The sequence below is a fragment of the Propithecus coquereli genome, unplaced genomic scaffold (assembly GCF_000956105.1).
Source record: "Propithecus coquereli isolate 6110/MARCELLA unplaced genomic scaffold, Pcoq_1.0 Scaffold34, whole genome shotgun sequence".
Lineage (NCBI taxonomy): Eukaryota > Metazoa > Chordata > Mammalia > Primates > Indriidae > Propithecus > Propithecus coquereli.
Genome location: NW_012149063.1, coordinates 2,984,560 through 2,999,069, shown reverse-complemented (window position 1 = coordinate 2,999,069; position 14,510 = coordinate 2,984,560). Strand labels below are relative to the sequence as shown.

At 36.6% G+C, this 14,510-nt stretch overlaps 1 protein-coding gene across 1 annotated transcript in view; it reads left to right on the top strand.

Moving 5' to 3' along the window:
- Positions 1-14,510, top strand: part of CCDC173 (coiled-coil domain containing 173) — a 65,994-nt gene that overhangs the window by 3,282 nt on the left and 48,202 nt on the right. The window contains exons 2-4 of the mRNA XM_012650679.1: positions 7,203-7,429; positions 11,961-12,134; positions 12,231-12,424. Coding sequence (XP_012506133.1) covers positions 7,203-7,429; positions 11,961-12,134; positions 12,231-12,424 — 595 coding nt within the window. The remainder of the gene's footprint in view (positions 1-7,202; positions 7,430-11,960; positions 12,135-12,230; positions 12,425-14,510) is intronic.

The following is a 14,510-nucleotide window of genomic DNA, read 5'->3' as shown; positions in this document are numbered from 1 at the left end:
GAACTCCTGAGCTCAAACAATCTGCCCGCCTCGGCCTCCCAGAGAGCTAGGATTACAGGCGTGAGCCACCGCGCCCGGCCTAAAGTGGTCTTTACTAAAGTCTCTGAAGGGAGTATCTAAATTTCCTCTCCTCTCCTTTCCTTTTCTTTTCCTTCACCTCTAAAATGATTTTACAGAGTGTAAAAAAAATAAAGTTTCATAAGGTATTGTAATTCATATGACCTGTTATAAAAATTTAATTTTGGCATAGAAATAGGCTTCCAAAGAACCCTTTTCAATTCCAACTAGGACAGTTTCTTAAATCTGTAAATTAGCATTTAATGTTGTCATGATGACAACTAGAACCTTGGGAATTTGAACTATCTTCATGTCATTTCCTGCGCTTCTGTAGCAATAGCGCCCCCTGCGCCCGATGCAGAGTGAGAGCCTCCCATTCTCTCACCACTAGTGGGACACTAGAGGACACAAGTATTTGTGCAGTGAAGGCTTTATGAAGTAGCCCCAGAGAGTCTTATCATGTAAAAGAAGCAGTGGCCCACGCCTGTAATCCTAGCACTCGGGTAGGCTGAGGTGGGAGGATTGCTTGAGGTCAGAAGTTAGAGACCAGCTCTGAGCAAGAGTGAGACCCATCTCTACTAAAAACAGAAGAACTAGCTGGGCGTCGTGGCACCCACCTGTAGTCCCAGCAACCTGGGAGGCTGAGGCAGGAGGATCCCTTGAGCCTAGGAGTTTGAGGTTGCAGTAAGCTAGGATCATGCTACTGCACTCTACCTGGGGCAACAAAGCGAGACTATTACCTCAAAAAAAAAAAAAAAAAAAGAAAGAAAGAGAGAGACTGTACTGATATGGCAAGTATTGAAAGAGTACAATTACTGTCACATATTCACTTTCCTATATATGCAGTACTGCACTAGATGGTTTAGATTTGCCTAATAGTGTTAAATAATGTTTTGTGGCAGCTGGCTCAAAAGCTTCCATCTGAGTCCCACTGTTAAATTATAAGCTCCATTTGGAGGATGGTGAAGTAGGAGAGGGGCTCAAATATGTAGAAAATTATTTGTAAAATGAATAATTATATAAAGGTTAATGGGGTGGCATCAGCCAGAATGGTGGAATAAGGATCTCTGAAAATCCTCTCCTCCATAAAATCAATAAGAACACTGTCAAAATTAACTTTTTCAGAGCTCTGGAAATAACTAAGGGCTTGCAACAATCTGAGTAGTGTTTATTCAAGAAAACCAGCTGAATCTTGATAAAAACAGCAAGGTTTTTGGCATTTTAACTTGCCCTAGTCCCTTACTTTTCTCCTTGTCCCATGGTAGCCTAGAAAACCACAATAATTGCAGTGAAAACTAGTGACTTAGCAACTTGTGGAGGGGGAAGAACAGAGTTTGGCCCCCTCCAAACTCATTTCCCGGATAACTGTTATTTGACATGTCTGATAGTTCCTTGGAACATCTCACTTATAAGGCTTCCTGTTATTTGATCTGGCTTAGAACACACCAGGTATATTTACCAGAATGATCAGTGGCAATTGTTAACATCACAGCTGCCTCAGGCAGTGCTCTGGTTTGAATGTGACTCTCCGAAAAGCAGATTGGAAACTTAATCCCCAATGTAACAATGTTGGGAGGTGGAGACTAATGAGAGATGATTAGGCCACCAGGGCAGAGTGGATTACTGCCGTTATTTTGGGAGTGGGTTCCTTATAAAAGGGCAAGTTCAACCCCCTTTCACTCTCTGTCTATTGCCTACTCTTTGCCCTTCTGCCATGTAATGCATTCAATCATATTATGATACAGCAAGAAGGCCCTTGCCACATGCTGGCACCATGATACTGAACTTCCCAGCCTCCATAACCATGAGCCAATAAATGTCTGTTTGTTATAAATTACCCAGTCTCAGATATTCTGTTATAGCAGCACAGACTACAGACTAAGACAAGCAGTGATAAGAGTTGGGGGCAAACAACAAGCTGACCAAAAAACTTGAAAGGAATAGCTGGGAAATGATATGTCCGTCCATAGGGGGCTTTGGAAAGCTCCTGACTTTTTCCTTGGGATCAAGAAGGCCAAATGTGTGCATAGAACTATGCACATCTCCAGGAAAGACCTAAAAATGCCTTAAGCTCTCAACTCTGACTGACCTTGAAACTTTATGTAAGAAAAAAGTAAAGGCTAAGATAGACTGTAAACTCCCTGCCTCTGAGCATTGAAGGCATGCCTCAATACTCACAGAGAGCCCTTTGGCAAAGACTGAGAGACTTATTAGTTCCAGTCATTGAAGGAAATTTCTGTCTAGTCATTAGCTGACTACTAAGCTAACCAATCAGAGACTCCAATGGCCACATATGACAAAGAATATAGACTTTACAGAATTAGTTCAGAAAAGTCACCAAACAAACAGCAACAAACTTTGAGTGTGTAGCAGTCTTATTTCTTGACACATATTTAAAATGTACGGTTTTCAACAGAAATTGTGAAGAATGCAAAGAAATAAGAAAGTATGGCCCAAACATGGGAAGAAAGTTTCAATAGAAACTGTCCCTGAGGATGCCCAGATGTTGGATTTACTAGACAAAAACTTTTGTAAATTTACAGCTATTGTAAATATGTTCAAAGAACTAAAAAAATATGTCTAAAGAACTACAGGAAAGTATTAATAATGCTGCCTCACCAAATACAGGATATCAATAAAGAGAAATTATAGCAAGGAACCAAATAGAAATTTTGGAGTATGAAGCTGTAGTATACTACGATCATGCCTGTCAATAGCCATTGCATTCCAACCTGGGCAACATAGTGAGACCCCATCTCTGAAAAAAAATGTTACAGTTGTCAAGACAATGTGGTACTGACATAAGGATAGACATAGATAAATGGAATAAAAATAATGAAATAAACCCATACATCTATAGTAAATGAATTTTGACATGGGTGCCAAGACAGTGCAATGGGAGAAAGAATAGTATTTTTAACAAATGGTGCTGGGATAACTGGATATCCTTATGTAAAATAATAAATTTGGGCTCCCTACCTCACACCATATATAAATACTAACTCAAAATACAGCATATACCTAAATATAAAAGCTAAAACTATAAAACTCTTAGAACAAAACTTAAATATAAATCTTTATTATCTTGAATTAGGTGACAATTTCTTAGGTTTGATATCAAAAGCACAATCAACTCAAGAAAAATAGATTTGGCCTTCATCAAAATTAAAAATTTTTGTGCATCAAAGGACACTATCAACAAAGTGAAAAGACACCCAAAGAATGGGGGGAAATATCTGCAAATAATATATATTATAGGGTCTAGTATCTAGATTGTAAAGAACTCTTACAACTCAATAATAAAAAGACAACCGATTTCGTAAATGGGAAATGATTTGAACTGACATTTCTCCAACTAAGATATACAAATGGCCAATAAGGGCATGAAAAGATACTCAACATCATCAGCCATTAGGGAAACACAAATCAAAACTACAGTGAGATACCACTTCACACCCACTAGGATGACTGAAAGAAAAAAGGGGGAAAATAACAAGTCTTGACGAGGACGTGGCGAAATCGAAACTTTCATATGTTGTTAGTGGAAATGTAAAATAGTGCAGCCACTCTGGAAAACAATTTGACGCTTTCTAAAAATGTTAAATATGGAGTTATAATTCCTAAGTATGTACCAAAGGTAATTGAAAACATTTGTCTACACAACAACTTGTACACGAATGTTTATGGCAGCATTATTCATAATAGTCAAAAGGTGGAAACCACTCTAATGTCCATCAACTGATGGATAGACAAAATGTGCTACATCTACACAATAGAATATTATTCAGCCATAAGAAGCAATTAAACACTGATACATGCTACAATGTGAATGAGCCTTGAAAACATTATGTAAGTGAAAGAAGCCAGATATAAGAGGCCACATATTGTAGGATTCCGTGTATGTCAAATGTCTGGAATAGGCAAATCCATAGAGACAGAAAGTACATCTGATTCCTAGGGGCTGTGAAGAGGAGGGAATGGGGAATGACTGCTAATGGGCACAGTTTCTTTCTGGGGAGATGAAAATGTTCTGTAATTAGATAATAGTTATAGTTGCACAGCCTTGTGAATACAGTAAAAACCACTGAATGTTACCCTTTACATGATAATGTATATTATATCTCAATAAAAAGGATTTTGTAATCCATGGAAAATGTGTTAATATGGCAGGCACATGGGCTGATTTTAAATACGTTTAGGTCACTTGCCACTGCTTTTGTCCCCTTTCTACTGCTTGATAGTCTACCTATTTATATTCTGTCTGTCCATCTGTCTCTGTCTCTTTTGTTCCTTTCAACGGTGGCCTACCCTCTCTACTTTAACTTCTCTAACAGCCTCTACTAGCATCATACGAGAGCCACTGTGAGGTAGGAATCTTGGAAATAAGATTTCCCTCTGAGAATTAAACTCTTCACCAACACAGTGGATTAAAGTGGAGATATATGAAATCTTGTGTATCAATCAGGGCCCTCCTGATCCTCGAAGATATGGGATAATTTGGCCCAACTTCAGTGGCTCAGGATACTAAAATTCCTTTCCCAAACTATCTGTGGGTGCTCTTTCTTATTTCTTTGTGACTACCCACCTCTATTCCTCCTTTTGTGGTTGCTCTCTTTGTTGTGTTTCTATATCAGTTCATAAAAAGATTGACTTGAATAAAACATCTCATGAATATAGTTGCTCTACTGAAGATTGGAGATGTCAAAGAGGAGGGATCACATTGTGCACTGCACAGCTTTCTGACATCCTGATGTCCTGCCACCACTGCCAAGGCCTGCTCACCACTGTATATTTTGTGGGGAACAGCTCCTGCCAGAATGGGCTGTTTGCTCTACTGAGTCTCTTTAGAATTTTGGCAAATTAAATTTTTCCCATTTTATTTCACATCTTAAAGAATTAGAATGACTCTTGGGTCAGAGAAAGGTATTAACATGCCTAAAAATATGTTAATCAAAAGGCAGATGGTTTAACTTAGAGGCCATTGTTTGGCTACTTCTGATTGCAAGTAACACAAGCCAAGTTGAGCTGGTTTAGGCAAAATAAAGGAAATTTGTTACAAGGCTATAAGGATGTCAGGACTGTAACTGTCAAGGCTATAATTGGTCAGGACTCTTTGGTTGCAAGTGACTAACTCATGGTAGTTGAAACAAAAGAGAATATTTTGGCTCACATACCTGAGGATTGAGGTATAACTTGATCCAGAACACTGTTCTACTTCTCAGTTTTACTTGACTTTATTCTGCATGCAGAGGCTTGGTATGTGGTAGGCAAGATGGTGGTTCTAAACTCACACTTTAGCCACCAATTTCTCACTCCCATCAACCTTAATCCAAACCCCAAGAAGAATTTAATTGATCCTGGAAGCTTCTCTTTCGGTATCTTTCTCTCTTTCTGGAGCCGTGTGATTTTTTTCTTTCTGTCTTTCTCTCTAATTCTCTTTCATTCTTCTCCTAATAAAAATAGTAAAAATAATAATAGCCGGGCCAGGCATGGTGGCTCACACCTGTAATCCTAGCACTCTGGGAGGCCGAGGCAGGAGGATTGCTCAAGATCAGGAGTTCAAGACCAGCCCGAGCAAGAGTTGAGACCCGCTCTCTATTAAAAATAGAAAGAAATTAGTTGGACAACTAAAAATATATAGAAAAAATTAGCCGGGTATGGTGGCGCATGACTGTAGTCCCAGCTACTCGGGAGGCTGAGGCAGAAGGATTGCTTGAGCCCAAGAGTTTGAGGTTGCTGTGAGCTAGCCTGACACCACGGCACTCTAGCCCAGGCAACAGAGTGAGACTCTGTCTCAAAAAAAAAAAAAACATAATAGCTAATATTTGTTGAAAACATATTTTGTACCAGGCACTATTCTAAATTGTTTACATATATAGCTTTAGTTCTCACACCAACCATATAAACCTAGGTACTGTTATTAACCCCATTTTTCAATTAAGGAAACAGACTCAAAAGGGTTAAATAATGTTGTCTAGATTCACATAGTTAATATATGGTATGTTCAGAAAAAGTCCAAGTAGTCTGACTCCAGAATCCACATTCTTACCCACTGTACTATCCTATCTTTGTTATTTATGCCTGTGGCTACCCATTATTATTCAAATGCCTTTCCTATTTTGGTGAATTTCCTTCCTTACAAGTCCGGCCTCCTTAAGGTAGAAGGCAGACTTCATCTTTTCAGCCTCTCTTGCAGCTAAAGTGAAAGCACTGGACCAGGACTAAGTCAAAGTCTTTACATATGCCAGATTTATATTCTGAAGAGAGCAATATAAGGAAACAAACAGCGTGTTGAATCAATTCTTTGGAGAAAATGGCAGCAAAAGTGTACCAATTTAAGAGGCAACAATGGTGAAGGTTCAGGTACATGGTGTCTTGTGGTGGTAGGATGGCTGCCCATCTGTCTTTCTTGCTTCCTTGTTCATATCTAGCTTGAGAGTCTTTTTGATGTCTCTCCCAGAAGAACAAGGAAAAACTTCTAAAAGTTGCAAGTATGGGGCTCCTTTGCTACCTGAGCACCCACCTCGGCTAGGTCCTGCAGGGCCAGGGCAGCCAGCAAAAATAAAAAATAAAAAATAAAGTTCGCAAGTAAACCCTTTGTCCTATTTCTTTGCGTATTAGAAAAATAATTATTGGCAAGGGAGATGCAAGTATTCTTAAGCTAAATATTCCCATTCTGGAACTGTAGTCATTTCTCCAAATTGTGTTGCTACTTCTCAGTGGGGAAAAGGTTGAATAGAGTTAATCACAATGCCTACAACCCCAAAAGATGAACATCTCCAAAGTTATCCATTTATAAACTGCCAGTTTGTTAACTTTGAAAAATGCTCTTATAAAACCTGTTGGGATAGATATTATTGATTTCAGTTTTAAAGATGAAGATGCTGAGATTCCAAGAAGTTAAATGACTTGCCCAAATTTATACAGTAAGTAAATGACCAATCAAGGACTCCAATGTATGTCTTCTGATTTCAAGGCATTGTAATTTTTTCATTTAATCCTAGCTGTTCTTGACATAACAAGCATAAATTCAATATTTGAAACAATTTCCAGGTAACAAATTCCAGGTATAGAAATTTCTGAGAAAAAATGTCACTTAAACTCTTCCTGAAAGTCTTTAATAATCATTGTTTAAAACTTATTAGAAATAAGAAACTCTGAAGAAGATCAAGTTCCCCATCCACCTCTTCTACCCAGCAAAGTAGATCTCCAGCAGGTGACCATAATTCCACATGATGAATGGAAAAGGATTCAAGATAGCCTAGACAGTTTGACAAGAGAAGCAGCATGCCTTCGTGCAGAAAGAAAGGCAAAAAAAGAAATGCATTTTCGATCCCAGGAAGTGGTGAAACATTGGACTAATACATATGCAGTAAGTATTAATTATCCAGGTGTACACATGCACTGGAGACTTACTCTTGTTTCTTAGTACTCTCATGCTTCTTTTATAATTATTTATACATGTAAAATATCATAAAAATGCATTGAAACACATTTTAATAGTTTTATTTAGGTATAAGTGACATGCAATAAATTGAATACATTTGAAGTGTACAATTTGATAAGTTTTGACATATGTATATGCCCCTAAAACCATCATTGCATTTAAGATAGTGAACATGTTTGTCATCCAGAAGTTTCCTCATGCCTTGTTTTACTCATTCTCACTCCTCCTTGCCCCTCGTCCCCATCCTTAGGCAACCACTGATCTACTTCCTATTATTATTTTTTTTTGTCTTTTTTTTTTTTTTGAGACAGAGTCTCGCTCTGTTGCCCAGGCTAGAGTGCCATGGCATCAGCCTAGCTCACAGCAACCTCAAACTCCTGTGCTCAAGCAATCCTTCTGTCTCAGCCTCCCAAGTAGCTGGGACTACAGGCATGTGCCACCATGCCCAGCTAATTTTTGCTATATATTTTTAGTTGTCCAGCTAATTTCTTTCTATTTTTAGTAGAGACAGTCTCACTCTTGCTCAGGCTGGTCTCGAACTCCTGAACTCAAACAATCTGCCTGCGTTGGCCTCCCAGAGTGCTAGGATTACAGGCGTGAGCCACCGCTCCCGGCCCGAAACTTCCCGTTTTTTAAAGTAATTGTATTTTTACGTTCCCAACAGTTATCTATGAGAGTTCTATTTCTTACATTCTTACCAACACTTGGTATAGTCAATCCTTTTAATTGTGGACATTCTAATAGGTGTGAAATATCTCATTATAGTTTTAATTTAAACTTCTGTAATTAAATCAATTTCTCTAGAGAAATTTAATTTAAATTAAATTAAAATTTAGATTTAAATTAAATTTAAATTTAAAAATGATGTCCAGTGGATTTGAAGTTCATGAAATAAAAAAAAATGATGTTGAATATCTTTTCATGAACTTTTTTTCTACCAGTATATCTTCTTTGGTGAAGTGTTTGTTGAAATCTTTTACCTATTTTAAAATTAGGTTTGTTTTATTACTGAGTTTAGAGAATTTAAAAAACATTCTAATACAAGTTCTTTATTAGGTATTTTATTTGAAAATATTTCCTCCCAGTCTGTGCCTTGAGTTTGCATTCCATTACTGTGTCTTTTGAAGAGACGTGTTTAATTTTAGTGAAGTCTAGTTTATCAGTTTTTCTTATATGGATCATTCTTTCAGTGGCTTATCTAAGAAATCTTTACCAAGATCACAAAGATTTTTCTCCTATGTTTTCTTCTAGGAGTTTTAGAATTTTAAGTTTCATATATAGCTCTGTGGGCCATTTTTAATTAGTTTTTTATATGCAGTGAGGTATTGATTGATTTTTTGGGGTTTTTTTGTTTTTGCATATAAATATATAATTGTTCCACAATAATTTGTTGAAAAGACTATTCTTTCTTCACTGAATTGCCTTTGCACTTTTGTTGAAAATCCAGTTGTCCATCCGTATACATGTGGGGGAAATTTCTGAACTCTCTTTTCTGTTTCATGGGCCTATTCATCAATTATTCCAATAACACACTGTTTTGATAACTCTAGATTTAATTGATCTTGAAATCAGGTAGTATCAGTCTTTCAACTTTGTTCTTTTTCCAAGTTGTTTTGGCTATTCTGTATTTTGGCTATTCTATATTTGTACTTCCTTATGAATTTTAGAATCAGCTTGTTAATTCCTATGAAAAAGCCAGCTGGGATTTTGATTGGGATTATGTTGACTCTCTACATCAATTGGGGAGAATTTACTCTTGTTCATATATCAATTATCCCAGGATCAGTTATTGAATTCCCATCCTTTCCTTTCTGATTTGCAATGACATTTATGTCATATGTCAAGTTCCTATATATAACATGGGTTTCTTTTTTTTTTTTTAATTCTTTTTGAAGACATTTCTAGTTGTCACAACATGGGTTTGTTTCTAGCCTATTATTTTGTTAAATCTCTGTGCCTATACCACAGTTTTAACTACTCCGGTTTATAGTAAGTCTTGCTGCTGGTAAGATGAATCTTCATTTATTCTTCTTCTTTAACACCCATGGAGGTATAAATCACTATGCATAGTGTGTTACTAATGTGTAAAAAAAAATAGAGGCTATATCCTATATCCCCCCATTCCTTTATGTACCAAGGGCTTTTTAAAAATCCAGTGTTTTAGACTATAATTTACATATGTCCTTATAGTGTACAGTTTACAAATGCTTACAGTCACTTGTAGAACAATACCATCCTCCCCCAAAACTCCCTCAGGCCCTGTTACAGCCAACTACTCCTCTACCTGTTGTCCCTGATAACCAGTAATCTGTTTTCTTTCCCTATAGTTTTGCCTTTTTGAGAATGTAATATGGTATATGTATGATATTAGCTATGATATCATTCTTCCCTCTTCTAGAAAAAAAAGAATTAATAAATTATGAACATTGTTCCTAAAGCAAGGTACCACAAGCTTTCTATTAATATGTCCCTTCCCAAAGATAAATAATGTGTATCGCAACAAAGGAAACATGCAATGTTTAAAAAAAAAAAAAAGCGAGGACTCTCTAGACAGAACTTATGCTTATCTGTAGTTATAATAATTTTATTATAAAATAAAAAATAACCCTGCCTCTCAGTGCCTCAAACAATGGAGGGAAGTGAAGGGCAGGGAAGGATTACTTTTCCCAGCACTTCTCCCCCAAGTGACATAATAAAACGAGTCAGGGGACACACCTCCCCACTTCAAAGTAGTTTCTCATTCATGCATGTGGAACTAAACTGGACTATTTTATCTCTCAGGTGGAGGGAAGCTAGCAGAAGTACAGAGAGGAGCACAGCAAAAGCATTATATAGTTCCAGAGAGAGAAAGAAATAGATAAATCGGAGGCAAAGATAAAGAGAAGCTGCCTTGGTTCCTGATAGTTTCAAGTACTCTCTGTCCTTCTGGGCAATCCTGTATCACGACAATAAAACAGCATTACTCTGATACCAAAACCAGACAAAGTCATTTCAAGAAAACTATAGACAATATCCCTCATGAGCACAGATAAAAAAATTAACAGCATTTTAGCAAATTAAATCCATCAAAAGAATGATACATCATGACCAATGGGAGTTTATCTGAGGAGTGCAAGCTTGGTTTAATATTTGAAAATCAATCAATGTAATTCACAGTATTAACAAACTAGAAAATAAAAACCTCATAATCATCTCAATAGACACCCAAAAAAGCATTTAAAAAAATCCAACATTCATTCTTGATTTTAAAAGAACCAAAATACTCAACAATGTAGGGACAGATGACAACTTCAACTTGATCAGGGGCAGCTACAAAACCCCGACACTTAGTATTTTACTTAAAGGTGAAAGAATGAATACTTTCCCCCTAAAATCAGGAAAAAGGCAAAAATGTCTACTTTCAGTACATTTATTCAACATTGTATTGAAGGTTCTACCTAGTGCAATAAGTCAAGAAAAAAAATAAAAGGCACCCAGACTGAAAAGAAAGAAGTAAAACTGTCTTTATTTTCTGATGCTATGATTGTCTATGTAGATAATCTGCTGGAATCTATAGCAAAGGTACTAGAACTAATGAGGTTAACAATGTTGCAGGATACATACAGATCAATATAAGAAAAAATTATATTTTATGGGTAACAATAGCAAATTGAAACTTTAAAAAATACCATTTACTATTATATCAAAAATATGAAATACTTAGGGATAAATATGACAAAAGATATATAAGACCTATACACTGAAAACTATAAAATATTGCTGACAGAAATTAAGACCTAAATAAATAGAGAGAGAGAGTACATTCATGTATCAGAAGATTCAGAATACAGAAAACAGAATACAGAAAAATGAATTTCAGCTGGATTAAAGATCTATATTTAAAAGGCAAAATAGTAAAACTTTTAACGTAAATCATAGAATATGGTTCAGTACATCAGGGAAAGTAAGGTTTTCTTAAGACCTAGAAAGTATGGCCAATAGAGTAAAAGAAAGCCCTCACATGAAGTGGAACATTGAGTAGACTCCTCAGCAGTATAAAAGGGTATATAAAATATGCTACTATTGGTTTTTTAAAGGAGCAAAGTATAAAATATATTTATTATGTGATTAGTAGTAAGATATATATTATGTAATTATAAAGATCAATTTTGGAAGTAAACATAAGAAACTAATAATAGTGGTTAGAGTGAAAGGAGATTGCAGATGGAAGTTAGGATTGGAAGGAGAAGTTCACTGTAGATTTTGATAATATGTTGGGATTTTGAACCATGTAAATGTGTTAACCTATAAAAAATTCAATTTAAACCATTAGCTCGTAAGTATAACCTCATTATTTATTAATGAAATATGCAAATACAATAAAGACTCATAGTGAAAGCTCAAATTATCGCATTGTAACGTTAAATTTTGATAAATTGAAAAATGAAAACAAAAAATTGCTTTTCTCTTTTTATAGGGAATGAAAGAACAGAAACTTGAAGCCAAAAAGAAGCGTGATGAAGAAATAGAGGCAGAAAGACAAATTCTTGATGTGGAAGAAGCAATACATAAACAAGGAGAAAGAAAAAAGGCCATTGAAAATGCAAAGCAATATCAATTCTACCAGACAGAAAGAGTGAAAAACTTTCATGTACTACTTGGGTTTTCTTGTACTTTTATATATATTTAACATATCTATACATAATTTGACATTATTTTCTTAAAATACTGTAATTTTTTTTTGTAGTCAGGACTTCTTCTTAGTAGAGTTATGAAAGAACGTGATGCTCAGATTGAATTCCAAAAGAGTAAGATAAAATCAGATAAAAAATGGGAGGAACAATTGAAACTCAATGTTGAAAAAGCTGTCAAAGAAGAACAAGAAAAAGCAGAAAAGCGTTACAGAGAAAGAGTGGCTCTTGCCCAAGATCATCTAAAACAGTAGGTGTACATAAATTTGTACCTTTCTCTTTTTCTCATAAATGGATATAGTTTTTTTCTGATTATAAAAGTAATACATGCTAAAATAATTAGTCAATAGGAAAAGTACAAAGAAAGAGGTTAAAAATCACTATCACTTCCTTACTCAGAGATGTGTATTGATTACTACTCCAGTAATATTGCAGCATAACAAACAGTCACACAATCTAGTGGCATACAACAACAAGCATTTATTTCTCATGCATCTGTGGATTGGCTAGGGTTGGCAGATCTAGGCTGGACTTAGATGGGCAGCTCACTGTTGTGGGGGAGGGTTCTGATTCACTCTACGTGTATTCATGCTGAGGTCCAGGATGAAAAAGCCACCTGGGGGAAACTTTTCATATATTATTGACAGAGAGGTAAGAGAGCAAGCATAAAATTGCAAGAATAGAGGTAAACCATCAAAGGACAAGACAAGGACCTGTACTTGGCCTACCATGAGTCTAAAGCAAGTCATATGACCAACCTCAACAGCAGTGGAACAGAATAGATGTCCATGAAAGTGGGAAGTTCCTATTATTGTTTGTTTTTTTTTTTTTTGGAGACAGAGTCTCGCTTTGTTGCCCAGGCTAGAGTGAGTGCCGGGCTAGAGTGAGTTGGCGTCAGCCTAGCTCACAGCAACTCAAACTCCTGGGCTCAAGCAATCCTTCTGCCTCAGCCTCCCGAGTAGTTGGGACTACAGGCATGCGCCACCATGCCCAGATAATTTTTTCTTTATATTTTTAGTTGTCCAATTAATTTCTTTCTATTTTTAGTAGAGACAGGGTCTCGCTGTTGCTCAGGCTGGTTTCGAACTCCTGAGCTCAGTCTGCCCGCCTCGGCCTCCCAGAGTGCTAGGATTACAGGCGTGAGCCACAGCGCCCGGCCCCTATTATTGTTTTGGTGTATAGCCATAAGAATTTTTTTTTTTATGGTGGAGGCTTCAGGCTCATTGAGATATAATTTACGTTCAGTAAAATATTCCTTTTGAAAAGCATATAGGTGTATAACTACCACCCAAATCAACACAGAACATGTCCATCACCCCAAAAAGTTCTCTCATGCCCCTTTGCACTAAGTTCTATCTCCCATCCCCAGCCTCTGGCAATCATTGATCTACTGATACAAACTTTTTTCCTGAGCACATATACCCATATTTTATAAAATGAAACTGAATAAACAGTATTGTTTTATTAAATGCTTTTCTCACTTTGTCATATATAAAATTATTTCTCAAAATCATGTGTCTAAGTGACATAGACATCAATTCTCAGGATACATATATTGCCAAATTGAGTATTTTTCAGTTATTTAAATCCATGGCAAAAAGAGAAGGGAAACCTTTGGATTTATTGTAATTTTGTCTTTGGCAGTATAAAGTGTAAGGGTTTGTACAAGTAAGGGACAAAGCCATTGGCAGAGGGAGTCAAATATTTGATCAGTGAGTCACTTGTGTTTGAGAAATCTCTCTTCTATAGTGCAGCTCAGAGATAATCAAAGGTAGCAGTCTGATCTCCAGCAAGCTACCCAGCAACACTTGCACAGGCCATCCACCCACCTAGAGCCTTTGTATGTAGGCTGTGTTTAGGCCACAGGATTTTGTGTGTGTGTGTGTGCGGGGGGTGGTATTCGGCAATAGGTTAGAGGTTCAAGCAGGTTTAGGATTTGTTTTATTTGTTTTCTTGATATATCTTCAGTGCAGTCTAGGAAATGTTTATCAGGCTCTGAGGTCAGTGTAAACTCCTTTACTTACTGCTCACGGTGGGCTCTGTTCTTGTGGATGGTGGCCAAATGTTACATATGCTCAATGCACTCTTAGCTGCCTTATTTTCCCCAGAAATCTCTTGAAAATTCAGGTATGTGGGTAAGGCCCTGGTTTAGTTTCTAGTAATGGTACACAATTTCCGTCATTATATTGGTTGCATTGTGGGGAATTAGGAGAGGAAGGATGTTCAACATGTAAGCTTGGGTTGCCAATTCATTTCTAGAAGTCCCGCATCTTAAATTTAATAAGAGAGACTCAATTCTGTAATTGAAGACAACATAGGAAAATGTAAATCTATTA